Raw genomic sequence first — 16084 nt, 5'->3', positions numbered from 1 at the left:
GTATTTAACTAGCTACTCTTAAGATGAAGTCTGAATTACGTCTAGCTTTACAAGGGCTTTAATGGCTCCAGTGTGCTGGGGGGGGGGGGGGGGGAGGCTTCTTGCCAAGGCATTTACAGAAAATTGTTGTGGGAGCAGTTTACAGCTTACGTGGTTGGCACAAGCAAAATATTCCAGTACTATGAACTTCATTATACAAAAAAAAAAAAAAAAAAAAGAAAAAAAAAAGATACTGATTTTGCATGGTGATTTTTCCTTAATTTTGGAAGCAACAACAACATGGTCTGTTTTTTGAGTATCTTTTTAAGAATTCTATTTCACAGCAGTGTAATAAGAATGTGCTGTAATTTAGTTAGATGCTGGATTACAAGCCTCTGCTTAAAAATCAGCTGCCGCCCCAAGTTAAACTTTGAAATCATTTGAACCCTATTGAACTATATAATTTCTTTTATTGTCATTGCAGACTGCCAAGATTTGTATACGTAAATAGAAGGTCTCTCCTGTCTAACTAGACTTGTCTTGTCCTATTTTCTTCAGCTGTGTCATGCAGTCCAATGTTTGTGAAGTCTCATAAGTTATTTCCATGTAAAACACAAATCAAAAGGCGGGTAAAAAGAGTCTTTCAGACCAAGCACTCATCATTTGTGGAGGAGATGGCAGGCTGCTCTATTATTCAGAGTTTACTGGTGGACACTACAGGGTAAGGAATGCTGACACATGCTGAATTAGTTACCATCTATGAGGTCAGGACAGCTGACACACTAACCGAACATGCACACTAACCGCATGAATCAAAATTCCTTAGAAAAATCTATGAAGGGTAGTTGCTTCCCATGTGCATTAACAGCTTTTGAAAAAAAATCTGTTGTTCTTAGTTTCAGTTTCCCTATAATAGCCAGAAGAGATAGGTCCAATTTAAGGGACTTGCCAATTCCATTTCAAAAATTTGCTTCTAGTTAGGGCATACAGAGTGAAGTATCCAAAACCAGTGTGTGTCTTACTCAGTGTTTCTCAAATGCGGCCACCAGGGGCTTCTCTTGCGGCCATTGCCTCCTGGGTAAGGGGTAACCCTCCCCCAGGGCCACCAGCAGGGGCTGGTCTCTGTCCCCTTCTGGAGCCACAAACACTGTAGGAGCAGGCGGCCAGCGTGAGTTTCCCACCTTCCTGGTGGGGCTCAGGCTTCAGCCCTGGGGTGGTGGGCAACAGGTTCTGGCCATACAGCAGCAGGCTCCATCCCCCAGCTGCAGGAATCCAGGCTCACCCCCCACACATCGCCCTCTGGCCCCCGCTGCCTCCTCCAGTCCCTATCTGTGCACCAGGGCCCCAGGCTCCTGCCCTGGGCTCACCTCTCCCATCTCCCTTGACCCCCCCCCACCTCCCCATCCAGGGCTTCATTTGTCCCCCAGCTTGCCAGGGCTGAGTAAGTACGTCTAAAAAAAGAGCAACCAAAAAAAAAAAAAAAGGCAAAACATGCAAAGCACCTTATTTGTGTTTCTGTTCTGTTTAGGTCCAGTAAAGAATAGATAACTGTACATTATTTTTAATTATGGAGTCTGCAAAAAAAACTACATAAATTACAAATGATTTGGACACATGTATGTGCATATTTATTTGTTTTTTCACAAGTTAATTAAGTATTTTAGGAAACACTGTCAGAGCGGCCACCAGAAAAAGTTCGTGGCCGCACTCTGATGCCACCCAAAAGTTTGTTGTGAGACCCCCGCTCTAATATTACTATATACAGCCAAAACGATTTTTATCCTGCAAGTCAAAAAACAAAACCAACAACTTTCTGCTCAGTCCCTGCATACCCAGTTTTAACCAAAAGCAAAAACCACTCAGTGACCTATCAAAACTGACAGAACCTTAACTTCAATTGCATTAATGAGGCACTATAAATACACTGAATTAAATCTCCTCTCCTTCTGCTCTTGTCTCTGGGCATCCTTCCATTTGACTCCCTAAACCTGAAATACTCTTCTTTATCCTGCCCACCATGTTATCATCCTCACCAACTCTCAGTTTAACACACACTTCTTCCACAACTAGTATAAACCTTACTATTCCAAACGTGACTATCCAAAAAATTCTGTGTAACCCTCAAGAAGCTTGCGTCATTAATTCATTCCAAACAAACATATGATTTTATTGATGTAATCCTTGCTTTCCTTTCCTTCTAATCTCCCTTCCTCCATGGCATTTGAGATTTTGTCTATACTAGCAAAGTGCACTTGTTTAATTTAAAAACTGATCTAACTAAACCATGCAAACACCTCATATAGATTCACTTAAACCATTTTAATCCTTGCTTATACTGATTTATCTTAAATTCAGAATTTATATAGATTTAGCTTGCATTGATAAATTGCCAATTTAAGCTAAAAATTGATATTAGCATGAGTTAAACCAGTTTAAATGTATTGGAATTTAAGCAGATAGATTTTTAAGTCACTTTAGTTAAACCTGTGAACTTTTGTACTCTAGGCAATATTTTTGTCACCTTACCACATCATTCCTCATTTTAACTAGACTGTAAGTTCCTGGGAGTGGAACAATATCCCGTTTGTAAAGTGTTGCACATTTCTGACTAGGTAGTAGAAAACTACATCCACTGTTCAATGTCACTCAATGCAATCTGCAATGTCACTTTCAGCTACAACTTCCCCAATCTACAGTATTTTAGCAAGAGAAATGTATGCTCTTCTGCCAATCTGGCCTACTTATGAAAAGAAGAGAAATGTTTATGCAGGTATAAATATCAGCCAGAACTTCAGAGTGAAATCATGTGTTGGTTTCAAATTATCATGTAGATCGTAAATATTTCAGAGTAGGGCACCTATCATACACATCTATAATCATGTATGCCACCGGCACTATCATGAATAAAGGTACTTTCATCAGGCTCTTCTACCTATTTTGATGCAAGTATCGTCTTGTATCTTCTGTTCTCTGAAAATCTCTGATGGGTACTGGCTTTACTGGTGAGCCCTAAGCAAAACAAAACAGAAGACAATGAAGTTAGTAATGTATCCAGAATGCTGTATGTGCAAGTCTATGAATTTCTATTGTACCAAACTAGGTGTAGGTTCCATCAATTTGTCTAGATCCAAATGTGTGATTACTGGTCATTAAAATGTCTGACAAAGAAACAAAATAAAACACAACCCATGGAAGATATTGGAAATGATGCAGAATCATTTTTGTACCTTGCATATAATTCATTGAAAGTTGAACTTCAAAATTAAGCATACCTGTTGATAAATTATAGTATAAAAAACAGAACCAGCAGGCTATGTGGATGAAGTGTAGGTATAAAATAACTAATGTAACTTATAAGATGTATGGTGTTGGAGACCGAAGTACACATCTACAGTTTTAGCATACTCTATTCCAGGCTCTTTCAGACAATAAGATTCAACAGCTGGTGTTCTGTGATGATACCATATAGACAAACCAGAGAGACAGGAAGGAAAATGTTAGGAAAAAGTCAGAGGAGTTGAATGAAAACACTGGCTGTTCAGTTTTGGATATTAAGTCAGTCATCCTTTTGGGAGCAGGAGTATATTGCCCTTGTTGGTCAGTTTTATAAAACTCATCTCAAAATCCATCGGTATTGCCAAATACAGGTATTCAAGGCTAACTTGTTAGTACTAATTCACATATAGATGAATCATAGATTCATAGAAATGTAGGCCTGGAAGGGTCCTCAAGAGATCATCTAGTTCCTCCCCCTACCTGGCCCCCTCACTGAGGGAAGATCAAGTATACACAGAAGTGGGCACTGAATATAGTTATCTACCCCTTATATACTGAATATAGTTATCTACCCCTTAAAATAGATTAAGCCCACTAAAGTGAGATCCTAAAATGTTTTTGGTTGCTTTACCGTTAGAATTAAAAATAAATAGGTGAACTTTATAAATTAAAATGGTACTCATGTTAGTTTATCTCTAGGATGAACCAATGCATTTTCACTATTAATTTTTAAGAGGTTCTTTAATTTTGTAGAAAAGTTTATTTTGTATCACTAATCTCTCTCCATAAAATTAACTTCTCAACAAACATTTCAAATGGTACACTGTCCCCTTGACTTGATATTGTGTTTGTGGCACTTGCAGAATCAATATATTGTCAATGGAAATCTGGGTCACTGCAGATTTCACTAATGTAAGTAGGGGAATGACAAAGTGGACAAAAATAAGGACACAGTTTAGGACTCCTAAAGAGATACTGACAAAATAAAATAAAGGAAATTAAGAAAGATCTTTACCTCCTCAAAGCATTAAAACAACTTATGAAGGAATAGATACATTTTAATTTGAGCACAATGTATATTGCTTAAGTGCTTCAAGCAAAGTAAAATATTATCTGAAACAGGTTGCTTATGCAGTATGTAAGATTACCTTTGTGCTGAGACTCCTTTACACCTACACACAGGGGGATGAATTTAGATTAGCATGACATAGAGAAGGAAATATCACATTGCTTAATGCTTCCTGAATTTAATTTTTGTTTTATCCAGAAACTTTACAATTTTCCACTTCCTTGTGTCCAGACGGTCACAGCAGGGATCAGTTTCTCTTGCCTTATGTATAACAGTAGCTGTGATAACCAAAACAAAGGTGTTTTCCAGTTGCAGGGAGTCATACAGTTTTAAAGAAACAATCATGGAATTTTGGTCAACTGCACGCTAATCTATATTCGATCACAAGGTACTAAAATTGAACAAGGTCTCAAGACAATTGCATTGTAACTGTGTCAGAGTGATCACCCCTCCCCTCAATGCTATCATTAGGAACCAGAAAAAGAGCAGTAAAAGCAGCAAATAGTAACAAATGATACTACAAAATATGTAGCAAATTACGGGAAAGCAAATAAGAACCACTTTGACCCATTCTGGTGAAATGAGTGCTTGTGGTCTGACCCACAATGCAACTTGAAATGCTACTGCTGGACTAGTGAGATTGTTCAGATTTCTGAAGTGTGCCATTCCAGCTCAAATACCACAGACTGTCTTTAAAACAGCAGGCCACTCAAGGATAGAAACAAAAAGTACATTGTTCAGGTTTGTCTGCAATAATGACAAAGAATACGGTTTTTAAGACAAAAAAAGCTATAACCTAAGGATGCTTAGTTTTTAGCCATTTGTAATCAATTCTCCTAACAGGTTTTTAACAAACTTTAAATAACCCTATTTATTGCCCATTTACTGTATCCTGGGATTGACTCATAAAAATGCTGTGTCACACAGCTGAACACGAAATTTTTGCTCAAAACTTTGTGGATATGCATTCCCAGTTTGTATCCCTGGTGATTTTACAGAACATTACTCAAGATGTTAACATGGAGCAAGCCATCATCTATTACAAAATATCAGACTTTATAGCAAATCCTCTTTTTCATTTAAAATCTGCAATTACAAGGGATGCCCAGTCTGGTAAATGTATTGGCATTTAATTTACAATCCATAGGAAAGCCCCACCAAATTAACATAGCTGAAAGATCCCTGTAATAAGTCCTTGTGCTGGCAGAGAGCAAGACATTTGCTATGTTTTGACCTCAAACAAGCCAGCATTTACTAGGTATTACCAAATGAAGGAGACATGAGTGGTTGCCTGGGTGCAAGCACGTATGGGAAGCATCAACTTTAATACTTTCTGAGGGAAGGGTTCCTTTGGGAACCCCATTTACTCCCCCCCCATCCTGCAGGAATTTTGCCTTTGAACAGAACTCAATACAGCTGCCCGTAGAACCATTCTGAGTGTCTGAGCCAAGTGGAGTTTGTAGCAGCTCAGGACTCAAACTCAGATCCTCCACAAGGCAAAGCTTGTTGCTCCAAGCCAGCTGTCACATTGTTTACCAAAGTAAACCTCTACAGACAAGAAATATTAACACCATCCCAAAGACTTTCATTGGTATATGAACTTAACTAATTTAAATAAAAGCACCACCTCATGAGAGATTCGCCGTTGTTCAATATATGCCATGAATTGTGAGCTGAGGCTCTCTGACTCCATGCACTTGGGTTGCCTCACCTCTTCCTCTTCCTCTTCAGTGGCACAGCTATCAATATAGTCAATCTGATCCAGATCATGTTCCACTAGACACAAATACACAAAGGAAACACCCAAAATTAGATGACCAGTGGTAGAAAAAACATAGCAGCAGTCTCAGCAACTAATGTCTGATTTCACTTTTCCTCCACCTGGGAAAGCTTAAGCTGACATCTTTTGAGTTATGCCTGGTTCACTAATATTTGTTAAATGTCAGATTTTGAAATAATCTTAAACAGATTTAAAATCAATGAGGAAAAATATGCCAAATGTAACAATTTAAAAGATATGATTATATGTAGTTTCTTAATTATTGCAAAAACAATGTCATACTTCCCAATTCATTGTTAACAAAGGCCATTGGCTACAATTTTTACTTCTGTATCATGGACATATCTGAGAAGCAAGCAATTACCATCAATTTACAACCAAATAAACATATCATTAGAGTATACTGATTAATTTATCTAGGCTCCACTTAGCTGCATACTTCCTCATTAATAAAGGCAGCTGAGGAGAGCCTAGGTAAACACTTGCTCAATATGAAATGTCAGACTCTAGACAGAGTCTGATGACAATAAAACAGAGAATAGTGTGACCAAGTTAATTGCATGAGGTTGCTTTAAATATGAAAAAGGTATGTGGCAAAGAAACAGACAACAAAGAAAGCAATACAAAAAAAACCTCAGGCTACAGACATTTTATTAACCAAAGAGGAAGGAAGGAATTAAAATCAGAGAGCCACTGAAATTAAATGAGTATGAAGCACAGGGTACAGTTCTGCTCTCATTTCTGCCCATGGCCATGTTGCTATCTGGGGCATTTTTTATTCATCGCTGCTTTTGTAAGTTTCTGCCCACGGATCTCAAGTGTCATGACATTAAACAAACAGCCTAGTGAAAAGCACTGTGCTGACAGATCGGACATCCAGAGTCAAAAATACCCTGAGGACTCCCATCTCCCTTCCTCCCCGCCACCCTTCCACACTAGGTCTTCATGTCCCACACTTCATCATCTCTTATCAGAAAGCTCGTGTTAGCACAGATGAAGAAGACATGGGGAAAGAGAGGTCATTAAGAGGGGGGTCTAGATGCAGGTGTTTTGAAAAGGATATCACTCAGGATGAAATGGCAGGCACTAGTTCAACTCAGATTACCTACTTCAAACATTATTGCTTCCTTGTTTTTAAAATCCTGCAAAAACTTGCTCCTGCCTTTCCCCCATATATTATCACTCTCTATTCCCCATTCCTCCTTGTCTAGAACAGGCCTCCTTTGCCTCACCACACAATCTGGCTACTGTAAGTGCTAGAACCATCTCCTCTGAAACTCCAGCCATCCAAAACAGCTTCCCTGGATCTTTCTGCCTCATTGAATCTCCACCTCATTTAAAATCTTAAGTGAAAACCTCTTTTCTCCCTTAGCTATTTAAATTTAATTTATCTCACTCTCCATTAATATTATTTAACAGCTGTGTTAACTCTAAAGCATTATGAAAGACCATGTGTGTGAAAAATCAGTGAACAAGAAGTTGATACCATAAGCAGGGCTGGTAGCACTGTTTGGTACTAAGGCTGCGAGACGCTTCCTATGTAAGATCTGTTTTCAGTTGTTCATAACTTTGCCAAACTGTCTTTACTGAAATTTTTCATGCTGGGTGTTTACCACAGGGGGAAGAAAATTAATTTTCAGACAAAATGGCTCAGCCGTTTATGAGAATGAGGCTAGGGAAAAATATATTGCAGTAGAAGGAAGAGATTAGAACAAGGACCTGGTGGAGAGAGGGAAGAGACTGAGACTAGTGGATGGGGAACTGGGGAGGGAAGCCTGGGACTGGCTGGGAAAGGAGATTGGGACTGGGAGAAGACTGAGATCAGATGAGGAGCTTGGGGAGGAAGACTGGGACTGAGAACCAATGGGGTGGGGGGAGACATCTGATGTGGAGCCAAGGTGGTGATGGTGAACTGGGAATGACGGAGAGAGACTGGGACAAGAAACTGGGGGAAACACAGAATAGAAGAGGAACCTAAGGAGGGAGAATGAGCTGGGGAATGTGGGTGAAGAGATATTCTTGGAGGCCAAGATGGGAGAGAGAGAGAATTCAGAGAAGAGAAAAGGAGCCCAGGATTACCAAGTCTGAGGAGTGGCAACTGACTGAGTAGACAAAGAGAATAGAACTGGCACAAGAAGCCAGGGGTGGAGAAGAGACAGGCCTGTGATAGGCACGGGTTGGAGGGGAGACAGCGGAAGGAGTCATACTGGGAGAGGGGGGGCTGGTGAGACACAGAAGGCTCTGTGCCCGCTAGAGAACACTCCCCTCCAGAGCCTGGAATGGAACCCAAGATTCTTGAGTCTCACCATTCCTCTACTGTCAGCAAATAGCTGTGAAAACCACCGACAAAGTGTCCCATCCCCCTCTAGTGCTGGTCCTCAAAGAGGATGACAACCTCCTACAGTTATCAGTTACTCTGTCAGCTCAAGTGGCAGAGGTCTGTGCTCCAGATCTAAAGGTTCCAGTCCTGCAGATGACTCATGAGTGTGTCAATATCATGCAAAAAGCAGCATGTGATCACATAATTAAAGATGGTATCATAATGCATACGCAGAAAGGGGCTGAATTAAGGTTGCACAAGCAACCTTACCTTCGGTCTTTTCTAACTTTTCAGTGCTTGATTTTGGAACCCTAATAATGTTCTTTAAATGTAATTTGTGTGTGCAATTATAAATATATTAAGCCCCCACCACTTCTTTCCCTTAAAACAGCAAATTACCTGTAACTGCCAAATACACATTTTGGAGCTTCAATTATAACAACCGCCTGAATAATTAGCTATCAAAGACTGCTATTTACCTCCACCATTAGTTACAACAGTGCTCCCTCGGTTTTCCTGGTACTCTCTCTCTCTTCGCAGTCTCTGCTCTTTAGTGATCTCTGCCACTCGCAGAGGGAGGTCTGAGAACTCATCTGTAGGCTTTATAAAACAGACAAAAAAAAAAAAAAAAAAACACTCTCTCATCCTGAGCATCATCTTTCAGTTAGTTTTCTAACTTGAGCCTCCACTCCACCTGTCCTGCTGCATTTTGCTCCCTAAAACTATTAATTTAAAAGAGACACAACTGAAATGTACTGTTTTTAAAATAAGGTCGATTTAGGACCTCTCTTCCATGAAGAGTCTGTCTATAATTTTAATTTATTTTCCCTCTGAAATGAATGCATATGCTAAAAGCATTCCAGGCTGGATTTTGAAGGCCCTTGTAAACACCAGGCTAGGAGCACAGTTCGCAAGAACACCCCAGGCCTGGGTTGCAGCCATTTGCACAGCTTCCCCAAGAGGACAGAAGCAGCGGGCTCCTCTTTCTTCTTCCCAGTACCCTTCTTCCTTGGAGATCAGGTCTTGCTTCTTCTAAATGGTAATGCGACAATCTATTTGGCCATTTGAAAAAGCTACATATAAAATCTTATTTGGAAAATCTGTGTTCATTTAAAATCTCTGTTTACCTGATTTTATTTTAATGAAACAGAAGCTCTTGAGTAATGGATAAAGATAAGATATGCTAATATAATACAATAAGTAGCTCATCTTTTGTAAGTTTTCTTATCACTTGTTTATATTAATTCATTTCTACAAAGTGCTCTTCTGTATTTTCTCTTGGGTTTACGCTTGTATTTTGATTTTTTAAAATGTTTCAATAAAAAATATTAGTAAAAGAACAAAAGATTCATTTAATATAAAAATGGTGCTAATTCTTGTTCCAGGAAATCAACAGTAATCTGTGAACTATGGAAATTACATTTTTTATTATACATAAGCATCACTCCTTGAATATTCTTCCAAATCTATGCCTTCATTATTTGTTTCCTGTACAAATATTGCCACCCAACAAAAATAAAGCAACTACACTTACTTCATTCCCTGACCATCTTTTGTCTCCGCTGTCCACACTATTGAAACCAGAATCTAGTGCTCCATACGGACGACTGGAGTACAGTTCCTCATGGCTGTCAAGCAGATAATTTTAGTCACTATAACATAAATGTCACTGAAAAATTCTTACTCATGACAGAGCTGAAAATGGAATTAACTATTAAGCAGAGCTGAGCGGTGTCCACAACACGTTAGAAGTTGTCACATGGCATTCACCATGCATAATACTTTCTAAGAGAGTATGTTCTTCCAACTACAAACATTCCCATCTGTTAGCCAGCTGACATGATGCAGCTGCCTTATGCTTTCAAGAGCTGATCTAAGCTTATGGCCCAAACAATTCTGACAAATGGTTTTTTTTGTTGGCAAACTGACCTATTAAATTCTCCTTTAGCAAGTCAGTTCATTTTATGTTACTCAGGGGTTTTAGTTGAATGACTCTTCCCAACCCCCAAACCATTTTTTCCCCATAGGGAATCACACAACCATACATTTATTACACATACATAGAAACGTATAGGAATGAGCATGCGCCTCTTTTAGAAGACGTATGACAACAATCAAAATGTATACTTAATGCATGATACAGAAAAGAGATGTATAATTAATCTAAAATACTCCATAAAATACACCACACGTTTCAAATGAAATATATCACCACTTGAATGATATACAAATTTAGTTTTCACTCATTAAATTGACTTGTCAACGACTTGCCTAGACACAGACATTACATATGTGCAATGAAGGGATGAAAATATAAACCATAACATAAGGGGCTGTATGCTGCTTTTCCTGCTCTAAGTGGGTACAGAGACTACACAGTTCAGCAGCGTGGCCATCACAGATGTTGAATCTGGCAACTGCTGCAGGTAGCTACAGCAGCAGTATAACAATGGGACTTGTCTGATCCACTGCAGATAGCATTTCACAACGGATCAACTGTCCTGCTGGCACTTGATGCCTGAGGGAAAACTGCAGCAAACAGCCATTACTGCATAATACACTAGAAAGAATTTCAGGAAGCTGATTGCTCCACCCAAGCATAGCTAATTGTAGGTCATTCTCTCACTAGTATTGATCTCTAGTTGTCCCTCTGTTTAAAAATCCCTCATCCAGGAAACAATTATTTTTAAATGACTGTTATTACTATTATTTATGCAGCACCATAGAGTCATGGTGCTTTACAGAAAAAAGTGACAGGCTACAGTCCTGAGGAGTTTGCAGTCCTAGTTAGACACAAGGGGTATGTTTACACTGCAATTAGACACCCATGGCTGGCCCAGGCTCCTGGAACTCAGGCTAAGGGGCTGTTTAATTGCGGTGGACATTCAGGCTCAGGCTGATGCCCTAGCTCTGGGACCCTCCCACCTCGCAGGGTCCTAGAGCCTGGGCTCCACCCCAAACCCAAATGCCTATACTGCAACTGAACAGCCCCTTAGCCCGAGCCAGCTGGCACAGGCCAGTCATGGCTTTTTAATTTCTGTGTAGACATACCCAAGGAGAGATTACTCACAATGTGCCATAATGGTGGTTCTTTGAGATGTGTGTCCCTGTGGGTGCTGCACTTCAAGTGTGCTTATACCACTTGTGCCTTTGATGGGAAATTTTTGGTAGCAGTGCCCATTCAGGCCGGGCACGCAACTCTATGCTTCCTTATGCCCTGCTCTGAGGATACATAAGGCTACACAGGTGAACTGCCTTCAGTTCCTTCTCCACTGCCAAGTCCCCAGAGGAAACTCCAAAGCAGAGGGGAACGAAGGCAGGTAACAGAGCACCCATACGGACACACACAGTGAAGAACTCGTTACTGCACAAGGCAAGCAACTTCTTCTTCTTTGAGTAGTGTCCCTCTGGGTGCTCCACTGCAGATGACTACCAAACAGTTCCCCCAGCTAGATGGGGGCTCTGGAACCAAGTCCAAGATTGAATACAATACAATACAGCATTTCCAATAGCAGCATCTGATCTAGAAGACTGGACCACTGCATAATACTTGGAAAAGATACATATGGAAGACCAAGTGGCAGCCTTACAGATGTCCAGAGCAGAAACATTCTTGAGTAATGCCGTAGAAGTAGCTACAGATTTTATGGAATGGGCCAACGCCCTTGAAAGAGCTGAATATATGAAATTATAGCACAAAAGGACACAATCAGAAATCCACCTGGAGTGTCTCTAAATCGCTGTGCCTTTGGATCTATCAGCAATAGTCACGAATAGTCTGCTTGACCTCCTAAATGATTTAGCCCTTTCCAAATAAAAGGCTAATGCACTTCTAACATCCAGAGTGTGTAAAAAAGGCCTTCACTCTGGACTGATGAGTCTTTGGGGGGAAAATGGATAATCTTGTTGATGTGAAGCTCATATGACACCTTAGGTAAAAATTTTGTGTGTGGATGTAACAAAACCCTGTCCTTGAAAAATACTGTAAATGGAGGATCTGCCATTACAGCCCCTATTTCTCCAATCCCACAAGCAGAGGTAATAACCACCAGAAAGACAAATCTTCTGAGATAAATTAATGAGGGAAGAGGTAGCCACTGGCTCAGACGGGGGCATAGGGCATCAAAGTACTGCATTCAAATCCCAGGTAGGAATGCGCTTCTAAACTTGGGAGAAAGAGTTTCCCAATCCTCTCAGAATCTTACAGTTGCAGGATGGGTGAAGAGTTAGAATCCCTCAACTGCTGAATGAAAGGCTGTTACCGCTGCCAAGTGCGCACTGATAGAGCTCATATAGAATCCTAACTTTTTCAACACTAGGAGGTAATCAAGGATGATCGAGGGGGAAGAATGAACAGGTACAACACTTCTGGACACACCATATGCTGCATCTTTTCCACTTGTGGAGGTAAGTGTATTTTGTGGAATCTTTCCTACTGTTCAGCAATGTCTGTTGCACTTCCTTAGAACAAGTCAACTAATGCCTCATGACCCATTGACAAGCCAAGCTTTGAGGCAAAGCATCTTCAGGCTGGGATGAAGAATGCAGCCGGCATCCTGAGAATGAAGACAAGGAATGGATGAGAGTTTGACCGCTTGACAGAGGGCTAGGTGAATCCGGTAAGGGTACCATATCTGCTTGAACCCTGTTGGGATTACTAATACAATTCTGGTTTTGTCATGCTTGATCTTCTTAATCACTTTCAGAATCAGGAGTGTTGGAGGAAATGCACATGGAAGGCCTCGTCCATGGAATGAGAAAGGCATCTCTAAAGAGAGAGGAAACCAATCCCCCCTTAAACAAAAGCGTTTGTATATCTTGTTGGTCACAGTGGCAAAGAGGTCTATTTTTGGAACTCCCAAGTTCAAAAAATGTTATTGAGAATCTGAGGATCCTACTTCCATTCATAGTACTGGAAAAAGTGCCTGCTGTTGTCTGCTAACCTGTTTGTAGTTAAGGCAAGTTGCTGAAATAAGTATGCAGTTGACTATCCACCAGTTCCAGAGCTTTATTGCTTCAGTACAAAGGGAAGGGTACCTGGCCCATCCCTCTCAGTTGATGAAGAACATGCAAGCTATGTTGTCCATGAGAATCTTTATGTTTTTTTTCCTGATTAAAGGCAGGACATAGATACAGGCATTCTTGAGTTCCCTCTGTTTGAGGCGGTTGATATGTAGTTTATCTCTGTTGGGCAGAGCATTTGCCCTGAATGGTGAGGGTCCCCAAGAGTACTGTCCCAGTTCATCATAGATGCATCCATTGTTATGATGACAGAGGGAGGAGACTGAACAAATGGAATCCCCATGCAGACATTGTCCAGGACCCTCCATCACTTGAGTGGAGACTAAGACCTGGCGAGGAAGCGACAATAACTTGTTCAAGTTGTGTTTGTTTGGAGTATAAACAATCTTGAGGTAGCCCTGGAAACATTGTAATGGTATGTGCCAGACTCCATCTTTGAAGGTGAAGGCTGCTATATGTCCAAGTAATTGAAGACAACTTCTTATTGATGTCTGTAGGCTGATTTGAATGTTTGAGACAAGATTTCCTAACATCGAGCATCTGTTGGAGAGGAAGATAAGCCCCGGCTGGTGTAGCATCCAATGAATGCTTGTGAACTCTATTCTTTGTATGGGGCTCAAAGGGGATTTCTAGATGTTGAGCTTAACCCTAGCTTGTGGAACAAAGATCTCATTGTCTTTACAGCATCAAAAACCTCATTGTAGGACCAGCCCATGACCAGCCAGTCATCGAGGTATTGACAGGAAGCCCTCCACATGACTACTGCTGTAGAGCAGCAGTGTTGGCTGCATCCAATAAGGCCTTTAGCTTTATTTTAGTTAACAGCTGACGCTCGTCAATAATAGCCTGAAACTGGTCACACTCCTCAGCCAGCAAATGTTCAGTAAAGATTGTGAATTTGGTAAAACTTGAATGACTGTATTTAGCCATGACAGCTTGATAGTGTGTGATGCTAAATTGAAGAGTCACAGATGAGTAGGTCTTTCTGACGAATAGATTAAGGCATTTTTGATCCTTATCATATGGTGTGGTCTTTGCACGATGTTGTTTGCCATGTTTTTTCACTGCCTCCACAACCAGGGAGTTCAGTGTTGGATGGGTGAACAGAAATTCGGAGTCTCTAGCTGGGACATAATATTTTTCATAGGCCCTTTTACAAGCTGGTGGAATCATTGCAGGGATCTGCCAGATGGATTTGGCAGGATTCAGAGCCTCATTAAGAGACAGGACAACTCAGGTGGAGGGAATCCATTGGAGGATATCTAGGAGCTTATGTTATGACTCTCTGACCTCTTCCAAGGGATCTGGAGGGAATCCGAAACGTGCTTCATTAACTCTTGGATGTGTCTGAAGTCATCAGTCATAGTTGGTTGGAGAGGCATAACCGCTTCATCTGGGGAAGATGAAGAAATATTTGTTTGGGGAGAAACCTCTTGATCTGTCCTGCCCTCCTGCTCTTCAAAGGATTCTTGTGCCTGAGGTAACAGAAGAAAAGCAGTTGGAGTAGGGGAGCATCTCCCTGTATACTTCGTATGAGAGAGACTAGGGGCATGTGACAATTGCAGACGATTTGCAGCCCGAGAAACCCAGTATGGCCACTGGAGAGGTCCGAAAGGCACTGGGGGTGGTATCCATCAGTTCTCAAACCAGGTTGGGGGAACATGGGTCCATCTGTGGTACAACTCCCCATTCTTGACAAAAGTGTCAGGATGGAAATTCCTTGTCTGAAGCATCAGGGAACCCTGGACTGAAATATCTGAATTGGAGGAAAATTCCTCCTCTTCAAGTGGGGGAGTCCCAACACACTCTGAAGGCGCTGGAGAGTCAAGTGGTACTAAGAAAAGGTCCCACTTCAGTGACCATGCTTGTCTCGGTACTGAACCTTTCGGTACCAACTAACTAGGGGGATTCTAGCTCCTCTGAAACAAGTATATCCTTTGAAAATCTGAACTCCTGCGGTACCAGGTGGATTTGAAGAGTGGGACTGTTGTCAGTACTGAGGCCATACACTGCTCTGGTAAGTTCACTCGAGTTCAGTGGTTCTCAAAGCCGGTCCACTGCTTGTGCAGAGAAAGCCCCTGCCGGGCTAGACCGGTTTGTTTACCTGCCACGTCCGCAGGTTCGGCCGATCGCGGCTCCCACTGGCCGCGGTTCACCGCTCCAGGCCAATGGGGGCTGCGGGAAGGGCAGCCAGCATGTGCCTTGGCCCGCGCCACTTCCCGCAGCCCCCATTGGCCTGGAGCGGCGAACCGCGGCCAGTGGGAGCCGCGATCGGCTGAACCTGCGGATGCAGCAGGTAAACAAACCGATCCGGCCCGGCAGGGGCTTTCCCTGCACAAGCGGCGGACCGGCTTTGAGAACCACTGTGCTCTAGTTGACGTAGTCAGTACTGATGTGAGGCCTTGAGAGGTATTCAGACCATACGAGAGGCACAACATCTTCCCAGTACTGAGGCAGTCTTAGATGTCGATGGTACCAAAGGAATTTTGGGTAACATTCTCTTAGAGTTGGAAAGCTTTGATGTTGCAGTGTCCTGCTTGTGCAGCACTGAAGGTCCCAGTATCAAGGCATGCTTGTTGCCCCTTTTCTCTGCTGAGCCTGGAGCCCTATGCACAGGATCAGTACTGAGAGTGTCTGC

At 41.6% G+C, this 16084-nt stretch overlaps 1 protein-coding gene across 6 annotated transcripts in view; it reads right to left on the bottom strand.

Moving 5' to 3' along the window:
- Positions 1-16084, bottom strand: part of LRCH3 (leucine rich repeats and calponin homology domain containing 3) — a 101710-nt gene that overhangs the window by 33905 nt on the left and 51721 nt on the right. For 4 of the 6 annotated variants that reach the window (XM_074963386.1, XM_074963387.1, XM_074963388.1 and 1 more), the window contains exons 7-10: positions 9959-10052; positions 8904-9024; positions 5952-6100; positions 2912-2988 (exon numbers count right to left, since the gene is read on the bottom strand). In XM_074963386.1, the coding sequence (XP_074819487.1) occupies positions 2912-2988; positions 5952-6100; positions 8904-9024; positions 9959-10052 (441 nt within the window). The remainder of the gene's footprint in view (positions 1-2911; positions 2989-5951; positions 6101-8903; positions 9025-9958; positions 10053-16084) is intronic. The other 2 variants (XM_074963389.1, XM_074963391.1) reach the window with 1 other exon arrangement.

Source organism: Natator depressus, chromosome 9 (genome assembly GCF_965152275.1).
Source record: "Natator depressus isolate rNatDep1 chromosome 9, rNatDep2.hap1, whole genome shotgun sequence".
In the NCBI taxonomy this organism is placed as follows: Eukaryota; Metazoa; Chordata; order Testudines; family Cheloniidae; genus Natator; species Natator depressus.
This window is presented reverse-complemented; position numbering and strand designations above follow the sequence as displayed.